At 44.5% G+C, this 20,854-nt stretch overlaps 1 protein-coding gene across 1 annotated transcript in view; it reads right to left on the bottom strand.

The window, feature by feature from the left end:
- LRMDA (leucine rich melanocyte differentiation associated) overlaps positions 1–20,854 on the bottom strand; it is a 1,099,488-nt gene that overhangs the window by 507,622 nt on the left and 571,012 nt on the right. Inside the window, exon 3 of the mRNA XM_021673845.2 lies at positions 1,943–2,069. Coding sequence (XP_021529520.1) covers positions 1,943–2,069 — 127 coding nt within the window. The remainder of the gene's footprint in view (positions 1–1,942; positions 2,070–20,854) is intronic.

The following is a 20,854-nucleotide window of genomic DNA, read 5'->3' as shown; positions in this document are numbered from 1 at the left end:
AATATTGGCCAACTGATCGTCTAAGACAGCCTAGAAAGCCATAAGACACATTGACTACAATAATTTTTCAAACAGTGATTGGGAAACTTGGTTGACTAATGGATAGAAGAGGGGAAAATCCACCAAAATTTCACTGTGACAAAGACTGTGAATTTATTTGTAGGCTTTCCCTTTTTACTTCTATCAAAGTGCCAATTAATAGTGACCACAGGAGCATATTTATAATACTACAGTCTGAATGTTTGTGTCTCAAATTCCTATGTTGAAATTCTAATCCCCAAAGCGATGGTATGTGGAGATGAGGCTTTTAGGAGGTAATTAGGTTATGAGGGTAGATCCCTCTGATGAGATTATTGACCCTATAAGAAGAGACTTGAAAGAGCTTGCTTTCTCTCTCTGGTACATGATGATACAGTGAGCAAGTATCTTCACCAAGAACCCAACTATGCTGGCATTCTGATCTCAAACCTCCAGCCTCCAGACTGTGAGAAATAAATGTTTGTTGTTTAACCCGCCTCATGGATGGTATTGTGCCATACCAGCAAGAGCTGACTGAGACAATATCTCAGAGGATAAAGACAGTATTAACTTATGGCTCGAAGTATAAACAGTGGCCAATAAATACTTCTGCAAATCTCTCTTAAATGCTAGCATATGCATATGTGCTAAACCTTACATGTATATGTGATTTTATTTTATACTCTAGAGGAAAATGCCCTGGCTCCTTTTCTATTTCCAACTTATTGTATGAATGTGAACAAGTGATTTAACTACTCCAGGTCTCAGATGTTCCATCAACAAAACAAAGCCACTGGACTACCGACTCTGAAGCAACACAGTAAAATACGGACATTGGACTTTGGACACTACACAGTTGACAGTGAATCATCCGGGACCTAGCATCTTGTTAATGTCGGCAGTCTGCCTACACCTCACCTCTTTCCACGTCCAGATAAATGGAAAAGACACACCGTTCTCACAGGGCTTGGTAGGAATGAGTAACAACACACGTAAAGAACCCAGCACCATGCCTCATTCCTGGGAGTGCTCAATAAAAAACAGCTAATGATAATGATGCATTCATCCCACAAATATTTATTGAGCTTGCACTTGGTGCCAGGCACTATTCTTCGTGTGAAGGACAGGAGTTAACCAAACTGAGGAAACGCCCTATCCCATCTAGTTGGCATTCTAGTGCCTGGTAATCCACTACACTAACAGTGCAGGAGATACGGGCCTTAGGTGCAGCAAGGGTTCCTTGATTCCATCCTCACTACGGAATCCAGAGCAGTCAGTCCCTGGAAATCTCACCCTAGGTTGGGTTAGGTTCTTGCCTCCGTAGGGGAGGCCATACACTATCACGGGTCCTCTAGGCCTCTCTCTTCACTAGCCCAGCATGGTATCCACCAGTGAGGGCATAGCCAGGCCTGGGCTTCACACGTGTCTGCCACCTTAGCTCCTTTCCCTCGCCAGAACTGTTCCCCAAGCCTGCACGAGAGCCTTCCAGAAACCTGGGAGGAGACGGAGTTTGCTTGGCGGCATTACCCGGGACTTCCCACCAGAGGTCGCCCTCTCACACAAGCCCAAGCAAACAGACCGGGCTTCGCCGCCTCTGCAGCGGTGACATTATTTTCTTTCTCTATTTTTATCTATTAAAAAGATTTCTTCACAGCCATAACTTAGATCTCTACACTGAAATGGAGCAACAGGAAGATATAATGGTGCGTTTCATTTATGAATGACCTATAATAAATTACTCTGAAGTGTCCCGAGTGCCAGAAGACAGAACGCTTTGTCTGCCCACGGACTGTATTTCACATACTTTAATTTAGCTGACACATAAAACTCATTTGACATTTTGCAGGTATTTGTGCAGGGCGGGGTGGGGGGACGACTGTGGGGCTGGGTGGGGAGTGGGGGTGGCAGGCAAAGGCAAGGATATTCGGTTCTTGTTGAGGGTTAAGGTATGCAGGCTGGGTAACCCTGGCAACACGAGGTCATCCCCCAGCTGATTGTTGTCCAAGATGAGTTCCTCCAGGCTCCTGAATGCGCTCAGTCCTTCCAGTGACCTGCAATGACAAAGGCAACAGGAAAAATGATCCTGCACTAAATCAGGGAGGCCATTATGAACCGAAATAAATATTTTAACCTTCCCTTTCAGGACTGGGAATAGTTTGGGCTTGGTGCCTGTCAGCAAAGTGAATGACAAGAATTAGTAGCAGGAGTCGGGGCGGGGGCGGCGGGGGAGAAGGGGCCGCTGGCACCCACCGCATCCTTCACGCATTGCCAACATGAAGGATGAGGGTCACTTAGTGAGTAGCCAGGATCCAAAACAAAGGGCTTCAGATACGGCCTGCAGGATAAATTTGTCAATGTCTTGTGCCTTCAGGCACCCAGCCTCGGCTGACCCTAACCTCCATTCCCAAGATAAATAACTCTGTCACAGTTCACCTTCATTCCCTGGACACAAATTCAAGTTGTCATCCATCATTCCTGCCCAGAAATATCATACCCTCTTACAATAATAAATATAACTTCAAGTATCATTTCTTAGCGGTTCTCCTCTGTACAGTTGTGGGGGAAACGGCAGGGAAGGCTCCCTTTCTCTCCGTTCACATCTTTTGACTTTTTTTTTCTTTGCCTTTTTTCTTTACTAATCACTTAATTTGCTTCTGCCCAGCATCCCAGTGGCTGCCCAAAAGGCAAGGCATCTGTGGAATTACATAATCACTCCGGCCTGAGAGGGCTTTTTCTTTTATTATTTCTTTTTATTTGTTTTTGCTGCGGGTGGGGAGACAGGGGTTGTGGGGAATTGCTGCTTCAAAGCTCCTGGCTTGAAGTTACTGTTTTAATTTATGGAAAGTGGATTTCTCACTTAATTTTTGAAAGAAGTGTAGAGTGCAGCCCTGTAGATGTTGAGGCAGTAAATAAAAAGGCAACTGAAAGAATTAAGTACCCGACTCCAAGAAAAAAAAAATAGCAGAAAGGGAAAAATAGCCTTGCTTATACAGATCGCTGAAAGTTAACTCTTAATTTTATGGGCTCTCATGAGTGTTGGGGGTGGAGGTGACACCGGGCAGTTTTGCACAAGTGCTTGCTTGGTGTACACAGACATTAATTAAAGCATGCTGGCCAGTGGAGGGGCTTACGCGGAGACACAGACTCCCGGCTCGTTCACCTGCCAGACCCGAGAGATGTGCTGAGCCTGCACAGGCTGACAGCTGAGCTACGATGCGGACTGGAGGGAGACTCGTATGGGATGCCTGGCTATTCTATAAAATGTGACGAATCAGGGAGACGTCGTCCACACTATTTATTCATTTACCGATACAGCTTCCATTAGAGCCCCGTGTGCTTCGTGTGCAATGTCCGCACATCTGCTGTGAGTGTGAACCTCAGCACCGGAGCTTTCCCAAGGCATCCACAGCTCCCTTGTGGGATCTCTGCCAAGAGGACTCCGAAATGGGGAGTCAATACTTGCAAGGTGTAAAACGTGTTGTAAGTAATTAAATCTGTAGATTCCACTGGGCCCAGAGCTCTGCCTGCACGTTCCATTCCTGTCAGACCTCGGGGTGGTCCCACCCAGGACTTGCCAACCAGAGCACGCCTGCTCCTCCAACCAACACTACCAGCCCCACCACTGGAGGATACATTTTGGAGTAGGGGTCTGGAGATCACCGGGTTTCATTTCCTCCTCCTTTCTCTTTTTCCTTACGTTCCTAGAGGCAAAACACAACTTATGAGGATAATTGCTTGAAGGACTAGATATCCCATTGATCCTGATGTGATGATTACACCGTGCATACCTGTATCAAAATATCTCATGTGACCCATAAATATATACACCTGCTATGTACCCACAAAAAATAAAAATAAATAAATAAATAAAAACCCACAACTTACACACATCTAGGCAGGAAGGTTTGGGACTTTCCCTCTGCTCCTCCGTTTCCTGTTGTGTGAATACAGGCGTGTCAATAGCCCATCTCAGCTCTCCTGTTCTGTGTTCCTTCCAGCTCACAGGATCTTGTAGAGAATAAGTGAAGGACCGCTAACTAGCTACTAGCATGTTCGTTTTTTCTGTTCCTTCCTCCTTTTATTCACTGTTGTTTTTTTCCTGAAGTCCTGACCCTGGGGGTGTGTCTGGAACGCAGGGGACGGGCCATGAACAAACCCACGGAGGAGGCGTACAGCAAGTCAGGCTTCTGCCAGGAACTTTTGGGCTCCTCTGAAGTCCCTTCCTCCACTAGGAGTTAGTGAGTGATGTGCCAAAAGGCTTCTCTGAACTGTGCCCCTTTACCTCAAGGAAAGATGAAGCCACTTCCCCTTAGGGAGCCTTATGGGTGGCTAATAAGTCCTCTGTGCACAAACATCAGTTGGGCTCTGCTCAAAAGCAGCATCCAAATACACATTGCTCCTGAGTTATGTTATGCAAATATTAGACTCTTCTGATGAGAATCAGCAAATGGTTGGCAACTGGCAAGCAGAAGACAGCTCCTTTCCAACAGTGCTTCAGGGAGGCATAAAGCAAAATGACACAGCATGAAGAGGGGGAGCGCTCAGGAGCACCAAGGCAATGCCCACCCCCACCCAGACAGCCTTTCTCCCCCTGCAGCGTGGGTTCTGCGGCAGAACTCCATACCAGAGTGAGACCTCCCAGAAGAGCTGGGAAGATCAGTCTCCAATCCCCTGTCACCTGTGTGGTTTTGAGACTCTTTCTGCCATGTGACATTATTAGCTGCTCAGTAAAAAGAGAACCATATTACATGGGTGACTGCTAATGAATAAATCCCTGTTTTCATGTTATCAGCATGGTGTGCTCCTGGGGATTTAAGCAGCTAGATCCAGAGCTGAGGGCTGGGGCACGGGAGGCAGGGGGTGGAGAGCATGGTGAATGGGGGTACTGGGGAGGACAGGTTTTGGGGGGTCTCAGCTGGCACGTGGATGACAACACACATACACCTGAAGGGAGGTGGTTTTACCTTTTACTTTACTTTTATTTTTAACTGTTATTCTTACTGCTGTTTTCTAGGGAGGAATATGAGAAAATATATGTGTGTAGATCTTTGAGTTAATTCCCCTATATGCCAGATGCCTGCAAATATGTGCTGTTAAATAAAATGGCAATTTGTCTGCTATCACCTTGTGTGTGGACAGCAAAATGCACCCCAAAACCAGATCCCCAGTGGAGAGACCAACCGTCAGTCCAGCATCACTCACCAGCTTCCTGGAGTAGTGTGATGTCTGAGGTATGAGCTGGGGGCTGATAGGAGAGGGCAAGGTTTCACCCAGGACCTAGGCACAGACAGCTGGAGGGAGATGGTCCAGGTCTGGATTATTCTGGAAACCTAAGCAGCGCCCGCCCTCGCCCACCACCCCCTGGAGCTCCCTGCAGGGTGCCTGCCTCCCCCTCCACCAGCAGCAATGCAGCCAGGATCTCACACACAGGTACCATCCTCTTACCTCCTTCCCTCTCTCCCAGGGCTCTGCCTGGGCTCCCCTAGGAGCTGCAGCGGCTGCTGGGAGCATGCCAGTGCCTTTTCCAAAGTCACATCAAAATGACAAAACATCACAACGCATTGGGCTCCAGTGGATTCAAACTGAGAGAACTTTTAAGTTTCCACTGTAATTAACCCTATCCTCGTTAAGATAATTATGATCAAGCTTCCTGTCAGAGTTAATATCCCAGCATCATCGCCTGTGGCTCACACTCTGCCCTCATTAGCTTATGGAAACAGCAGCGCTGAACAGGCGTGCAGCCCTGCCCAGACCAGGGCAGTGGCTGGTGTGGAGGGACCTTGGGTGTGGGGCCAGGGGCCCCACAGAAGGGCCACCCATTGAGCCCCAGTCCCTTCTGCTCCTGGGTGGGTACAAATCAGTGACCTTCACCCTTTCCCTGCAAATGAGTCACTCACCAGAATGGAGGGGAAAAGCCAGGGCCCGGGGCCCAGGTAGGGCTGGTCGGCTTGGGCAGGAGCTTCTGATTTGTAGCCATTCCTCCCTGCCCCTTGCCCAGCCAAAAACCAGCCAAAACATTGTACCATAAAAACCACCAGAGGACACTTCCAGAACTCCTGGATCAATTCTTGGATCTAGGCTGTGCTAAGAATTCAATCTCTCCTCCCCCAGCTTCAGCCTAAACTGGGGGTGACAGGGCTGTGCTGGTATGAGCTGGGCAGTGAACAGGGGGAACAGCTGACCACAGACCCTAAGACAAAAGTGTCTGTCTCTTTGGAACTATATTTGGCCTCAAATCCAGGAGCAAAGGCTGGGACATTCTCTAACCAATCAAGAAAGCAAGATCTCCACTAAGATCTTTACCCACCTCCCCGATTCTGTCTAAGTATCACTGCCCATATTTTTAACTGAGGATATGGGCAGGTCTTGGAAGTTCTAGAGGGTCTAACCTGGGTCTGATGTCTACCACCCTGGCTAGGCCCCCAGACCTGCAAGGGCCGGCTGCTGCCTGTTCTGTATGGGTCTCTCTGATGATTTCTGTCTGGCCAGGGCCCTCTAAGAAGGGAACTCCATGGAGCCTCCATACTCCTAGAAAGCTGTTAAGTACACAGCGAGGGCTCAGTACTGCCTCACCTACTGAGCACTGTTCAGCCACAACCTGGGAACGTCTGAGTGAAAAACAGCCAATAAACCCCAAGCATGGTACAGAGAGCAGGGCCCCAGCACACTGGCCAGTGGCTAGGAGGGCAGCCTCTAGACTGGTATTCTTTCAGAGGCCAGAATGCCTCCCATGGTTTCCCTGGGGCCACGTGGCTGAGATCAGGAAGGTGTAACATTCAGCGAGTCTGCACAGGTATACCAGTTCTCATTATTAAAATATCTAAATACTTCCTTCAGTAGGTAAATAGTTGCAGCTCTGAGTACCCTTCCTGTTACCCTGGCCACTCCTTGGCACCCCCTAGACCTCTTCATAATCCAGAAACTAGGAGGCCAATGCCCACCATGGCCCAGGGCTACCAAAGACCCTGTTCCAGCCAGTGTCCATTCTGATTGGTCAGTGCAATTGTCCATTGTTTCAACATCACCCTGGAGAGCAGAAATAGTAACTTGCTCCTCTCTTATACTCCCCGCACCACTCCAACTGCAGTGCCTGGCACACAGCGGGTCTTTGGGAAATGTCTGCAAATCCACTTCCCACAAAGGCATGGCAAAAGCCACAAGGACAGGACAGGTGACCCAAAGCCACCTGGTGGAAAATGAAGGGAGAAAAGAGAGAATTGGTGAGGTGTGATGTGACCACTCATATCCCACTAAAAGGTCCAGTGGCAGCACAGACATTTTTATATGTATTCATTTTTATAGTCTGTTTACCTTGTCCTGTAAGAGATATTCTTTTTTTCCATAAAACTCTTTTTATATCCTTAAATGTATGGACAAAGACAGACACAGATATGTAACGCTATATATTACTATATATATTATCCATGTTATATATTACTATATATAGTATATAGAGTTGGCTGTATATCTTTTTCTGCCATTCAAGTCACATAGCCATATATATACACACACAAATAATCATATAAATCAATACCCTAAGTGTATCAAGATGAGTAGAAATGTCTGTAAGAAATAGAAGAACATGACAAAGGTTCTGGCTATGTGAGACAGAGTGTACGCTGACATCACAAGGGATTGCCTCCATCCTGGGCAGCATAGTAAGAACCCGTCTCCAAAACATAACAAAACAAAACAAAAAACAGCCAGGGCCCTGCGCAGTGGCTCACGCCTGTAATCCCAGCACTTTGGGAGGCCAAGGCAGACAGATTATGAGATCAGGAGATCGAGACCATCCTGGCCAACATGGTGAGATCCCATCTCTACTAAAAATACAAAAATTAGCCAGGTGTGGTACCACGTGCCTGTAGTCCCAGCTACTCAGGAGGCTGAGGCAGAAGAATCGCTTGAACTGGGAAGCGGAGGCTGCAGTGAGCAGAGATCCTGCCATTGTACTCCAGCCTGGTGACAGAGTGAGACTCCGTCTCAAAAAAAAAAAAAAAAAATAGCCGGGCATGATGGTGTGAGCCTGTAGTCCCAGCTCTTCAGGAGGTTGAGGCAAGAGGATCACTTGAGCCCAGGAGGTCGAGGCTACAGTGAGCTATGGCTATGTGACTGCACTCCAGCCTGGGCAACAGAGTGAGACCTCATTGCTAAACAGTAACAACAAAAAAGAGTGGGTTACATGACTTTGGGGTCAAAGTCAACCCCAAAGCTCTATTGAGACCCCAACATGACAGATAATCCTTGCGGTGCAGAAAGTCAAATTCAACACTAGTCTGAGAGATCTGAATCCAAGACCAGCCAAAAAGCTAAAATATTAATAGTTAACTTGGTCTGAAGCCCCCTGCACCATATCTAAGAATACTAAGAAAACTTTCAAATATGATGCCCAAAGAATTAGTAATGAATAATTAGTAATGGAGAATAAGGAGCTAGAAGCCCTTGGCATTAATGTTACTTTAAAAAGGAGGTAAGAAGGTAGATTTTTTTATCTTTGGATACACGAGGTTATATGATTACCCATATGAAATTCTGGCCAGATGATACCTCTGAGGAACCAGTATTTGCTTGCCTTAGGACAATGTGAATGATGTATTTGATCATGTTATCTTTTTTACTTTTGCTACCAGGAAGCTCAGAGCTAAAGTGTGACCCAACTGTAAAAAGGTAACCCTTCATGTTATCCATACCTGCTTTCTAACTTCACTGTCAAAGCTTATAATTTTTTCATAGCTTTGATATTTCATTTATCTACATATAGCTTTTTTATTTTATTAATTCTATTAGGCTAGCCCAAATCCTTTGTAGAATGAGGTAGGATATATATCAATGAAATATAGCATAGATTCTCAAACAGGCGGTTTCTGTGCATTAAGGAAAAGTTCTGAGAGACCAGTTGTTAATGGACATATGTAGGAATAAAGAAGATATATATTGTATTCAGAGGTCAAAATGGCTTTGAATAAGCTGCTCATAGTATCTTTGTGACAGAAAGGCACAAGGTAGGCTAGAAAATGGCAACCTTAGGTAGAGTCATAACTGTTTCAAAAATGTACCTGAAGAATACTGACAAACGGCCCAAATTGTTCTATAGGTAGATGCTAGGGATTTTGATCCTGTTTTTTTGTTTGTTTATCTCTGTTTTTGGTTTTTGTCAGTGACTTAGTTAAGGAGATATTTATGACATTTATGGGGGACAGGACCCTAAAGAGATATTAAGAAATATACAGTAGGATCCAAAATGATCCTATTAGAATCAACCATTGTTTCACCTCAATAAGATGAAATTTTACAATGTCTAATGTAAACTAAATAATAAAGTTCAGCTAACCAAAAATATTTACTCAAAAAAAAATTGAAAGGCAAATGAAAATTGGGAAAACATTCACAACCCCTCTAACAGTCTAAGATTTAACACCCTTAACATGGAAAGAGTTTTTACAAATCATTAAAGAAAACCTGAGGCCCTAATAGAAAAATGACCAAAAACCTTGGACAAAAAATTCACAAGGAAATTTGTCAATAATAAAAATGTGGGAGAAATTTTCAACTTTGTTAGGAATCTAGAATATTCAAATAAAAATATTTATATGCTTTCCTTAGATTTTAATATAGTTTTGTCAAACTTTTACTTCAAACAAAGACTAATGAGACAGTGAAATTGCTGGATGGCAATTTATATTAAAAGACTTCAAAATAATTACCTTTTCATCCACTAATTCCAATTCCAATAATTTATTCAGTAAATATCAAAGATGTGTATAAGTTTACATACAGGTATGTTCACTACAGCATTATTTACAATAACAATGGGAACAAGCCTAAATGCCCAAGGATTGAAGCATAATTAGAGCTCAACATATCTGTACCATAACATATTATATAGGAATTAAAAATAATATTGTAGGCAGATATCTAATGAGCCAGTACAATTTTCATGCTATACATTTAAGTACCCAAAATTAAAATTCACAGTATACTATAGTACACACACGAAGATCTCATGCATGAAAATTAAAATTCATCCATATGGTTCTCACCATTTTCCACACAAATTTTAATTTGTGCCAAGCTTTTCTGGGCATTTTCTTTCACGTTAATGGTTAAGAATCATCAAAGTCATCCTTCTTAGTTGTTCTAGTTTATAAACTACTCTTAATGTACAATCTTGTACACAGAGACATTATAACAATTTTGTACACTCATACACAAGCACATTTAAATGTATGTGTGTGTGTGTGTGTGTGTGTGATACCTACATATATCTCCCAGATACATATCATTAACCCCTGGTTAATGAGTTTATCAGTTATTTTTCAAATAGTTTTCTCTAGCTACTAAATTTTGTATTATGAATATGCATTTTATAATCAGGTAAAACCAACGTTAATATTTCTTTTAAATAAAACAAGACAATTCCACATGCGTAAGATGTGGGAGCTTTAGAAAAAGAGCAGTGTCTGGGAAGAGGGCTTAGTACGAATGCTTAGAGACCACCACAGAAGCGAATCTGATCCCAACCACCCTACTATTCTCCCGGCCCCTAAGTGCCTGTGTCTGGAGCTTTGTTTGAATTCTGGGTGCCAGACTCAAAGGGAAATTTGCATTCAGAAACACCACCCGAGGAGAACAACCTAGAGGTGAAGGATGTAAGAAACAGTGATTGAGACAGTCAAGGTTGCTTAACCAGGAGCAGAGAAGTCTTAGTCATTTCAAAGTGCTGAGCCTACAGGGTTCCAGAATGCAGAATCAAAAACAAATAGAAAATGATGCAAGCTGGGAGGAAATGTCTTGAATCAATTTTTTGAAACTTGTCAAAATGGAGAAGCTGTTCACTAAAGGATTGAGCTGCCCTGAAAGCCACTGTACTTATTTGAACAGGGGCTAAAGTCATGGAGAACGTTTAGAGGAAATTTCTGCATAGAGATCAGATTCACTGACCTCTAATATTCTATCCAGACACTGTGGTTACCTGATTGGAGCTCCTTCCTTTATAACCACAGTTGATAAGGGCTGTTAAGTCAGTTCTGCTCTGCCAAAGGGCCCCTTATGAGTCAGTCTGGTAGGAAGAGGGTAGCAGAGTTCCAGCACACTCAACTCTGTGCCTTATTCTTCTAGCTGGGACTGTGCAAGGCCTCTTTAATATCTTCCTAACTATGGAAAAGGTGTTAATATACACCCATAATAAAAAGGCACATGTTAGAACCCTGACCTCTTACAGAATGTAAACTACATATCAGAGCTACAGCTCTATTTGTGTAAAGTATGCCCTATGATAGTCTTCTTACAGACTCAGAGACTTGGAATCCTAGAGGAATTTCAGGTTGTTTCACCCTTGCCCGACTTCACAGAAGATGACTAATGTCCAGGGAGGTAAAGCGGCCTACCTGAAAACACACATAGTCACCAAGCCATATTTAGAACCTTTGTACATAAAGGGCAGTGCTCCCCAACTATGTTAAAATACCTCTACATAATTTCTAGCTGTGGTCCAGAAATGGACATTCGCCACTGCCACATCCTTTATCTAAACAGTATGTGTAGCTTTGTAATCCATTCATTGTATGTCCTCAGTTACTAATACAATGATGAACCTAGATGTCTTTCGAGTTCTTTTTCCTTTTACTTTGTACTCCAAGGATCTTCCTAGAACAATCTCCCAAAGAGCTAGTTCTTAGAGCTTTTTTTTTCCTGTGAAGTTAAATACGCATTAGATGGAACTGGGTTGAGATTTGCCAGCTAATGATTCCTTTGGTGTGCACCTCTCTAGCTTATTCATTCATTCATTCATCAAAATGTATTGAGTGCCAACTCTGTGCCTAGTACTTTGCTAGTCTCTGGAGCTACAATGACTGTACAATAGTCCCCTACCATTAAGTAGTAGGTATAGGCAGGGAAGCAGTTACCAGATAATGCAGAGTAATAGGTTGGGATGATTAGTGCTTCTCTGAGAAGGAGCTGGGGCTGGTGAGGGAGATGGGCTTGAGCTAAGACTCAACGCAAATGAATTCTCATCTTTTGAGCATCTGCTGATACTTTATTCCACATCTGGTGGTGAGGGAACATAAGGAAAAGAGATAACTTGATCCTGGCACTCAAGTAATCTACAGTCCAGAAAGCTAATTTGCTACCAAAAAGCATGTGGTGTGGTACCCACTTCCAGCATGCCAGGAATTCAGTAAGCACGTGCATCTGGGGATGCAAGTTATACACAAGTCGCGGAATCTGCTCCCAATGCTCTTACCACTTATGAAAGAGAGAGAGAGAGAGACACTGGGCTTGGAACAAAGGAACACCACACAACATGGCACATCATTAAGCAGCAAGGATAAGATGGGCTCTGGAAGTTGAGAGGAAAGCAATGAGGGCTATAGTAAGTCCTTTCTGTTTTTGGCCCACCCCTTCTATGCATGTCCTGAAGGTCTTACAGCAAGCCCCTAAGGACAGAGACAAGGAGCAGGTGTCTCTCCAAGAACATACTAGATGAAGGGCAGCCTCTATGCCTTGCTCCCATCATTCTCCTTCTCTGGGCTCTCCTCCCTCCTCAAAGAGAATCTTTCCTGTCTTTTTCCCACCCTGGTGACAGGGTTTGGCCTGGGTTTTGACTATGTCTCTGAAATTATTTTGATTCACGGCTTGAGATTTTACAAAACCACACATGCACGCATGGAGCCTGTGGCCTCGGGATCGTGTTTGTTTTTAAGAGTCTAAAGAGTGAGTTTGTTTGGCGGGTTCTATAAATGGGGGTTTTCTTTGCTAGGGAGATGTAAGGGAATGGACACGCTGTACCGCAGCCACGGTATGTGTGTACCTCACCATGGGGCGGAATGCAGAGCCTGGTGGGGGAGGCGCCCACAGCCATTGGGCAAACATATGTTGGGCCAAGAACACTGCTCTTCAACCTCATGAACTGTTTGCTTGAAAGATAACAGTGTCTCTTCTACACAAGCCTTTCACCACCCTCCATAAAGGGAATTTTTAATTCAACAGATGGTGTCTACTCATTGCAAGCCAACCAGAAAAAGAGACATTTACATGGCTGGATCTCAAGGCCCCAGGGACCCAGAGGACCCCTAATCAAATACTTGCCCAAAGACCAGCTCCCCATGGTCAGGGCCCCTCCTGGAATGGACTCAGGCCAGGAAAGTCAGTAAAAACGTGCCAACTGTTGATTCTGTGAGGTCCCAATTGGCTGAAAAAGGTGAAAACATGTTTTCTGTCCCAGACTACAAGATAGCTTTATATCTCCAGCAGGAAAGAAGGCCCCAGGAGATACGGTGACCTCCTTGCTTCTGGAGCCATTTTCTTTCTTCCAAAATAGCTCTAGCTCCATGGTTCACAAAACCTCTCAAAGAATAACTTGGTGAACTTGCTTTCCAGATTCTTTCATGGCACATCTTGGGCCCTGAGTACTAGCACCTAACAATGTCAGGGACAGAGGAGAGAGCAAATGTTTGCAGTTGTGCAGCATGGAGAAAAAGAATTTTTCCCAGCACTGAACTAAGGTTATTTCCTCCGTGTCTGCCTCTCTCTGGTTATCTGACTGCTGCTTATGGCAGCAGGAAGCCGGTGTGGTGTTTTCACAGGGAATGTGTTGTTCTGATGGCGAATATCTTGTCAACTCAGTGAGGCCAAACGCAAATGGAGTCGGTGAACACACAACATAAGACCACTCCATTTAGAGGCATGAGTTCTGTTCTCAAGTCCTGGATGTGGTCTAAGACTTTGGAAAGATAACACTTGCGAAATGTAACTTTCTAATCTTTCAAAGTGGCAGAAAATCCCTGACCTGTCCAATTTGCAGATATCAGAATGGATATCATGTACTGAGATATAGTACATGAAGACAAACCTAGATCAATTGCTGTTTAGCTGAGAGATTGTTTTTGAAAAATAAATGTGGGTATTTTCTTTTCAAAGGAAGAAATTACTTGCCTCAGAAAAGGAAACAGGTCAGTGGCTAAACCTCCAACAGAAATACTGATATATTTCAGAATTATCTGACCACGTGGGGAGATGGCAGCTCGGGAGAGCTTCAGTCTTAGGAACAACCAGGGAACCTGATCCGGGTCCTGCCTTGGTTAGAACCTTGCTGCAGTATTTCAGTCAAATGCTTGCCTGCTCTGGGCCTCACTGTACTTTTTTGTAAACTAAGGAGCCTAAGCTAGATTATTTTGGCAGTCTCTTCATTTTTAAATATCCCATGCATCAAAGTGGGTTGCAAGATGAAAACTCCCAAAGTTTTATCATTGCTTGAATCGTTCCACCTCTCAGTAACAAGTTCAGCACGAGACCGGCAGACTATCCCTAACCCTCAGATGGCCAAAAAGATGGGGGTCAGAGAGCAGGGCAGGTTTCAAGCCTCAAGTATGAAATCTGATTAATAAAAACAATCTGGGGTAAGGGGAAAGTTAGGGGAGAAAAAAACTCCGCTCTGCTTTTCTTCATCTTCCATAGCAACCCAAACTAGGAAGTGAGAGGCAAAGCGTCACACCGCTCGGAGGGCAAAAGATAAATGTTTGATGAATTGGCCATTGGTTGTGAAGTGATGGGCTTTGTATGTGCATAATGGCTGAGCTGCCTTTCCAAGCCGATTGCCTGCCAGGATAAGAAGCCATAATGGATGGACCTTGAGATGCCCTGGACAGAGGCAGTTTTAATTTGACTGGTTTTAATAAAAGTAATTCTTAAAAAAAGGAGAAGATGGCAGAAGGAAGAAGATAGTTATTCGAAGAGATCAGAAAGGCTGAGAATCACATATATGGAGAGTAGATATTAGCCACTGGCTTTTCCATTCATTGCGCTCATCAAGCAGAAGAAGAAAAATTGATTTTATTACCTCTATAAGTCATCAAAAAGTTTGTATGTGCCCAGCATTGTCCATTGTCCAGAGACACTTGAGATATGGAGATTAAACAGCCTAGTTGAATAGAAAGGTACCCTAACAACCGCAGACTGGATCCTTCATTCATTTATTTATTCCTCCTCCAGCAAATATTTATTGAGCATCTCCTATCCAGGCCTAGGATGAATAAAACAGGTTTGATCCCAGTTCAAGTGGAGCTAACGGAGCAGTGAGGCCAGGTGGGAGGGCTCTCCTAGCAAAGTAAGGAAGATTATTCTGGTCTAAGGACTCCTACTGTGCTAGGTGCTCTCTGCCAGGCAGCCAGATCTGCACATCCTTGCACTCTGGGCCCTGAGGCTAATTGCCCATTTCTGTATTTATGCCCTGATATGGTGCCTTGGCCCTACATTTGTGTTTGCCTTCACTCAGTTGACAAGATCAAGATAGTCTCCATCAGAACAACACATTGCTTGTGAAAACATCGTAAGGCCAAGAGCAGCAATCAGACAACCAGGGAGGCAGATGGGAGAAAAGAGCTGTAGCTGAGCCCTGGGAGAAAAGAGCTGTAGCTGAGCCCTAGGAAAAGCTCTAGCTGTGCCTGTGAGTCAGTCACTGGTGGACCTTTGTTTCTTCCATATGCAAAATGTGGGGCTAGAGCAGGTGACTGGCTCCATCTTTTGACTAACTTTTATTGGAGGCCTTCTATGGATCAGACTCTCTGCCAGGCACTAGGAGTACAATCCTGTCCTCCAAAAGCCCGGGATCTCATTAACAAGAACATAAACAGACGACCATTGTTAACAAGTTTTCAGTGTTTCTTCTGCTTCCAAGTGACCTTAAAAGGTCTCCAGGATCTCTTCTAATATCCAAATATCTTAAGATTAGTATCCCCACCTCCACTTTTGACTTTTAAGACAAAGTACAGAATTACAAACAAGTTTGGTTATTTAAGCACTGAAATGGTCACCTTCCATAATATCATGCATTTTTTTTCCAGTGTTAGGAGGACACTTTTCCTTAGGAAAAAGCCATAGGAAAAAGCCTATGCAAAGTGCAACACTGAAAAAAAAGTCCTCCCCCTGCTCCCACCTCTGCAGGTATACATTTTTCCATGACTGCAAAAGGAAAGTCACTCATTACTAAACAGCTCAGCAAGGCTCACACTATTGAAGAATATAAAGTTTTATGTGCAGGTCTCTCCTTCTCTCTCTGGGTATAAGTGAGAAAGTGAGTGAGAGAAAAAGCCGGAGAGGCCTGGCTCAGGAGTCCAGGATGAATTATAGACTGCCGCTCAAGATTCACAGCTCTTCGTGGTAGGAGGTTAATATTCTCACATGTCATTAGGTCTGCTGGCTCTCCTGATGGTTCATTGAAGCAGGCAGCAAATTATTTCCTCATGCTGCAGAGGACAGCACACTTCAAAGCAAGGGAACTCAGGTCAAGACAGGCCTCCGGGTGGATTAATGACTTGGGATCACCACGGGTTGTCTGTAGGTAAGAATGGGCCTGAAGCTTTTGACAAAGCTAACTTTTTGATCAGTCTTCACCCGGCTTTCAAGCCAGACCCCTAAATTTTATTCCTATCACCTTCTAAGGATCTGCCAAGACCTGCAGGAAGATTGAGTAGTGTGTCTGGTCATTTTATCTTCACTTGAAATGCCTCCACCTGCTCACTACTGATGTACATCACAAGTACAGGTCAAGGTAGAGCTTAAACCCTATTTCCTTAGAGGAGATTTCTCTGTCCTTCCCAAACCCAGCTGACCATGCCTGGACTGAATACCCAAAGGACTTCTATTTGCACACTTTCTCTATCACTGGTCCATGAATTTGGTCTATTGTCCAACTGTCCCAGGTATCTTACTTTTGTCTCCTTGACAATTACTTAAGCTCTGTGACCATGGGCACAATGGGTTATATTTCTTTGCACACCAGTAGCAGACCCAAATCCCAATCCTGAAGAAGAAAAGTCCAAGAAGAGAGCCAGAAATGTTTCTAATACAGATTCATCAAAAATTTTATTTGAAGGCAGCTTGAAAAACATCACTTCTAAAGATAACACTAACTGAGGGAAAGTTGGAGGAACAGTGATGAAAAGCAAGAGACACTTATAGGAAGTCACGGACAAACGCAAGGTTGACATTCCTCACGTGCAGAATTGCTAAGTAAGCATATTTATTGCAAATGTCCACCATAGTCCATATTCTGTTCTTTTCAGTTCCGGGTTTTCTGAACGGCAGTAGGCTTCTCACTGAGGTCTTCAGCACCATCTGGGAGGTTGCCATGGTGAGGGGATTGGGAGCTGCCAGGGGAACCAGGAGGAGACTCTGCTCACAGGCCCTTTCCAGGCCCCACATGCAGGACCCCCTGAGTTGGCAGTTTGGGCAGGAGCCAGTGGCTGTGGATGCCCAAATGTCCTCACCTTAGAGTGAGGGGCTGCACTGGGACTGAAGGAATAAAAAGGACTAACATCAGGCAGCCCCCGATTTCCAACCTGCAGGTTCAAATGGAAGCTTGGGAAAGTGCAAACCAGAGAGCACTCAAGAAACGTAAGTGGAGGTGCTTTCAGTTCCAGGCCTTCTTCCTTGGCCTGACTTAGAACTGTTCTCTTCTGCTTTCTGCTCTTCCCTCCCTATCGTTTTCCTTAGATCCCTACTCTCTTTTCTTCTAAAATACCTTTATTTACCTGCCTTTATATAACATGTTTTCCTTAACATGCATAGGCAAAGCAAATAAAAACCACACATACATATCCATGTACCAAGTATCCACACACAGACAGTACAGACAGCTGAGAGAAGCGGGGTAGGCGACCCCCATCCGGTCCAGTCTGGGTCAGACCCCAGCCCAGGCAAAGCTGCTGAGCAGCCCTTCCTCGGTTCACCTTGTGTCTGACGCATCCAGGGAAGCACAGCCCGGAGGTCAGCAAGCTGGACTCACTGCATGAACAGAGCTCTCCCCTCTCTGGGCTCAGATTCCTCCAGAGTAGAATCAAGGGGAGTGGCCACATCAGACTGTGTAAAGCGGTGACTCGTGGACCACCTGCGCCAGAATCGAAAATCTGAGACTTTCCCAAGCCCCTTTGTGTGTGGATATCCATGCTCTAATTCCCCAACTCATGTCTATATCTACTGCAGTTGTAAGAACCACTGAGGTCCCCAATGCAAATATATCTTCAGGGTCCAGTCAGGTGATACACTGCATTTCATTGAATTCAGGGTGCATAATTATAGACACATTATTTTATGTACTGGAAGAGAAAAAACGACCACCATCAATAAAGAATGACCCAAGGTTTTCCCACCTTAAAATGCCTCAGGAACATTCCTTTTCTATATTCTGCTTGTTACTTTGGCAGAAAATATGAATCAAGGACATTATTTCAACAATAAATATTTGCTCTATAATATCAAGTTTATGCCCTTTCTGTTTACACAATAGTTTTTGTCTTTCAATGCCAAATCATGATGAGTAGTCAATGACATGTGAAGCACTGTACCAAAAATACGTATAAGTCAACTGAAGCAAAGATGGTAAGAACCACCATGACCCAATTCAAGGGTGCACTGATAACAGCAACTCCATCACAACTGCCTCCTGGTCAGTGACAATTTCAAGAAGCCATCAATTTTGAGATGGACTCAGGTATGCTAACATGTAAAAGAGATGTACATCTTAGAAATGCTGAAATACGACAAAGGCACATAAGACAATTTGGAGAGGCAAGGACTGAAGGAGTCAGAGAGCACACACTCTACTGTGTGACAACCATGTTAGCATTTGTGCTGTCCACAAACACCACAGTGAGCTGCACCCGGCCCAGGGTAAGGTGACCATAAAACCTGCTGTCTGAATTGGGATACTTCCTAAAGGGGGCACCATCACTGGTTATGCCAGGAAAATGGTGTTAACTAAATGCCAGTGAGCTGCACCCAGCCCAAGGGTAAGATGACCATAAAACTCGCTGTCTAAATTGGGATACTTCCTAGAGTAAAGGGGGCACTATTACTGGTTATGCCATGAAAATAGCATTAACTAAAACTGTCCTGGGCAAACTGTGATGAAATTTACCCTCCCTATTTGCCACCAAACAGTAACCCCTTGGTAACATGATCACTACAGCTGATCAATCTGAACATTTAGAATCTGTAAGATTATGCATTGATTGAAGCTACTTTTCACTTTATGTCTTTAAAAATCTCCGGAAGCCTGACATCTTTATGCTTTGCACGGTTCCCTTAAATGTCCCCAACTACCTTGCAATTACCCAAAACTCCCCCTTCCTAATACGACATGTCTGTGTATTTTCCTGAGACCACTGCAAAATCCCCCAGAGATCCCTACAGTTGTTTGAAGAGATTAGATTTGTGGTTCTCAAATGGGGGCCACGTTGTCCCCCAAGGGACATTTGGCAACATCTGAAGATATTTGTGATTGACATGACTAGGTGGTGCTACTAGCATCTAATGAACAGAGGCCAGGGAGGAGGCTAAACATCCTACAATGTGCAGGACAGGCCCTGACAACAAAAATTATCTGTCCCAAAGTGTCAATGGTGTCAAGATTAAGAAACCCTGAAATAGATCGAGGATAAGACTTTTGCTCTGTCTATTGTCGGGCAAGCTGCTCTCCTTCCTTTGAGTTCTGACAACTGTGCTGGTGAGCTGTCTTCCACAGCTGCCAAGGGTTACAGCTAAATCCTCCCGGTCCAAATCTTGTACTAGGAAGGAGCCTCAACCATGATGGAAGAGATGGCACAGATGTCAGTCTTCACGAGGAAAGTAATAGAACTTTCTCAGTTTCATGGGAGCAGACAAGATTGACAGACTGCATGACGTTCCCTTTCTCCAACGTCACTAGAAAAGAAAGTGACAGCAAACATATCAGGCAGGTTGAAGCTGCAGCTCTCATTAGCACTTGGGGGCCCTGAACTTTCACAGATGTGTTGCACATGTGCCCTGGAAGTCACAGCAGCCCAGGAAAATATCCCATGCCAAATGGACTTGTCCCAGGCTTCAGAAAAGTTTCCTCAGACATTTCAGATCTGCCCCAACACAGCTGCCCGAGTGTAGGCAGTCACTTTCATCACTGCTGATGGGCTACTTTCTCCATGGGAAGTAGCAACTGGGCTGGAAGTACCACAGGAAGACACCTCCCCACACAGACACATTTTAGAGAATGGAGATTCCTGAAGGTAATGAGAGACAACCAACAGAAAACAAGGGGACTGATTCAGGACCAAGGACAGAACATGAGGTGTTGAGGTCTCAGAACCAGGCCAGAAACACTTCCTGTTCAATTCGCTTCCTTGGGCTACTGTTGCAAAGTACCACAAACTGGGTGGCTTAGAACAAGGTAAATTTGTCTCACGTTCCTACAGGCAAGAAAGCTGAAATCAAGGTATCAGTAAGGCCACGGTCCCACTGAAGGCACTAGGGGAGGGTCTGTTCCAGACCTCTCTCCTAGCTTCTGGTGGCATGCAGCCTACCTCCAGCCTTCATGTGACATCCACCCCAGCCTGTCTCTGGCCTCTGCATGGAGTCTGCCCCAGCCTGACTCCGGTCTCTGCGTGGTATCTGCCTCCTGCATGTGTGCATCTTTTCACATGGCATTCTTTTTACAAGGACACCAGTCGTATTGAAATAGGGGCCTACCCTGCTCCATATAAGCTTTTCCTAACTGATTGATACCTACAACAATCCTATTTCCAGATAAGGTCACCTTCTGAGATACTGGGGGTTAGGGCTCCAACGTATGAATTCGGGAGAAGGTCACAATTCAGCCCATATACAACTTCTAAGTTAGTACCATTCTTATAAGAAATGCCAAGGTTCTCATCAGGGCCTAAGGAAGTGGTTTTGCAAGGAGGCAACATCACAAGCAGTCATGTGAGCCAGGTATTAAGAACTGAGAACCCTAAGCACTGATGCGGCCGTCAGATCCAACCCCCTTAAACCAATTTATTTTTATTCTCTTTTCCTAAGACCTGGC

Source organism: Aotus nancymaae, unplaced genomic scaffold, assembly GCF_030222135.1.
Source record: "Aotus nancymaae isolate 86718 unplaced genomic scaffold, 86718_ANA_hifiasm-v0.15.2.pri h1tg000010l, whole genome shotgun sequence".
Lineage (NCBI taxonomy): Eukaryota > Metazoa > Chordata > Mammalia > Primates > Aotidae > Aotus > Aotus nancymaae.
This window is presented reverse-complemented; position numbering and strand designations above follow the sequence as displayed.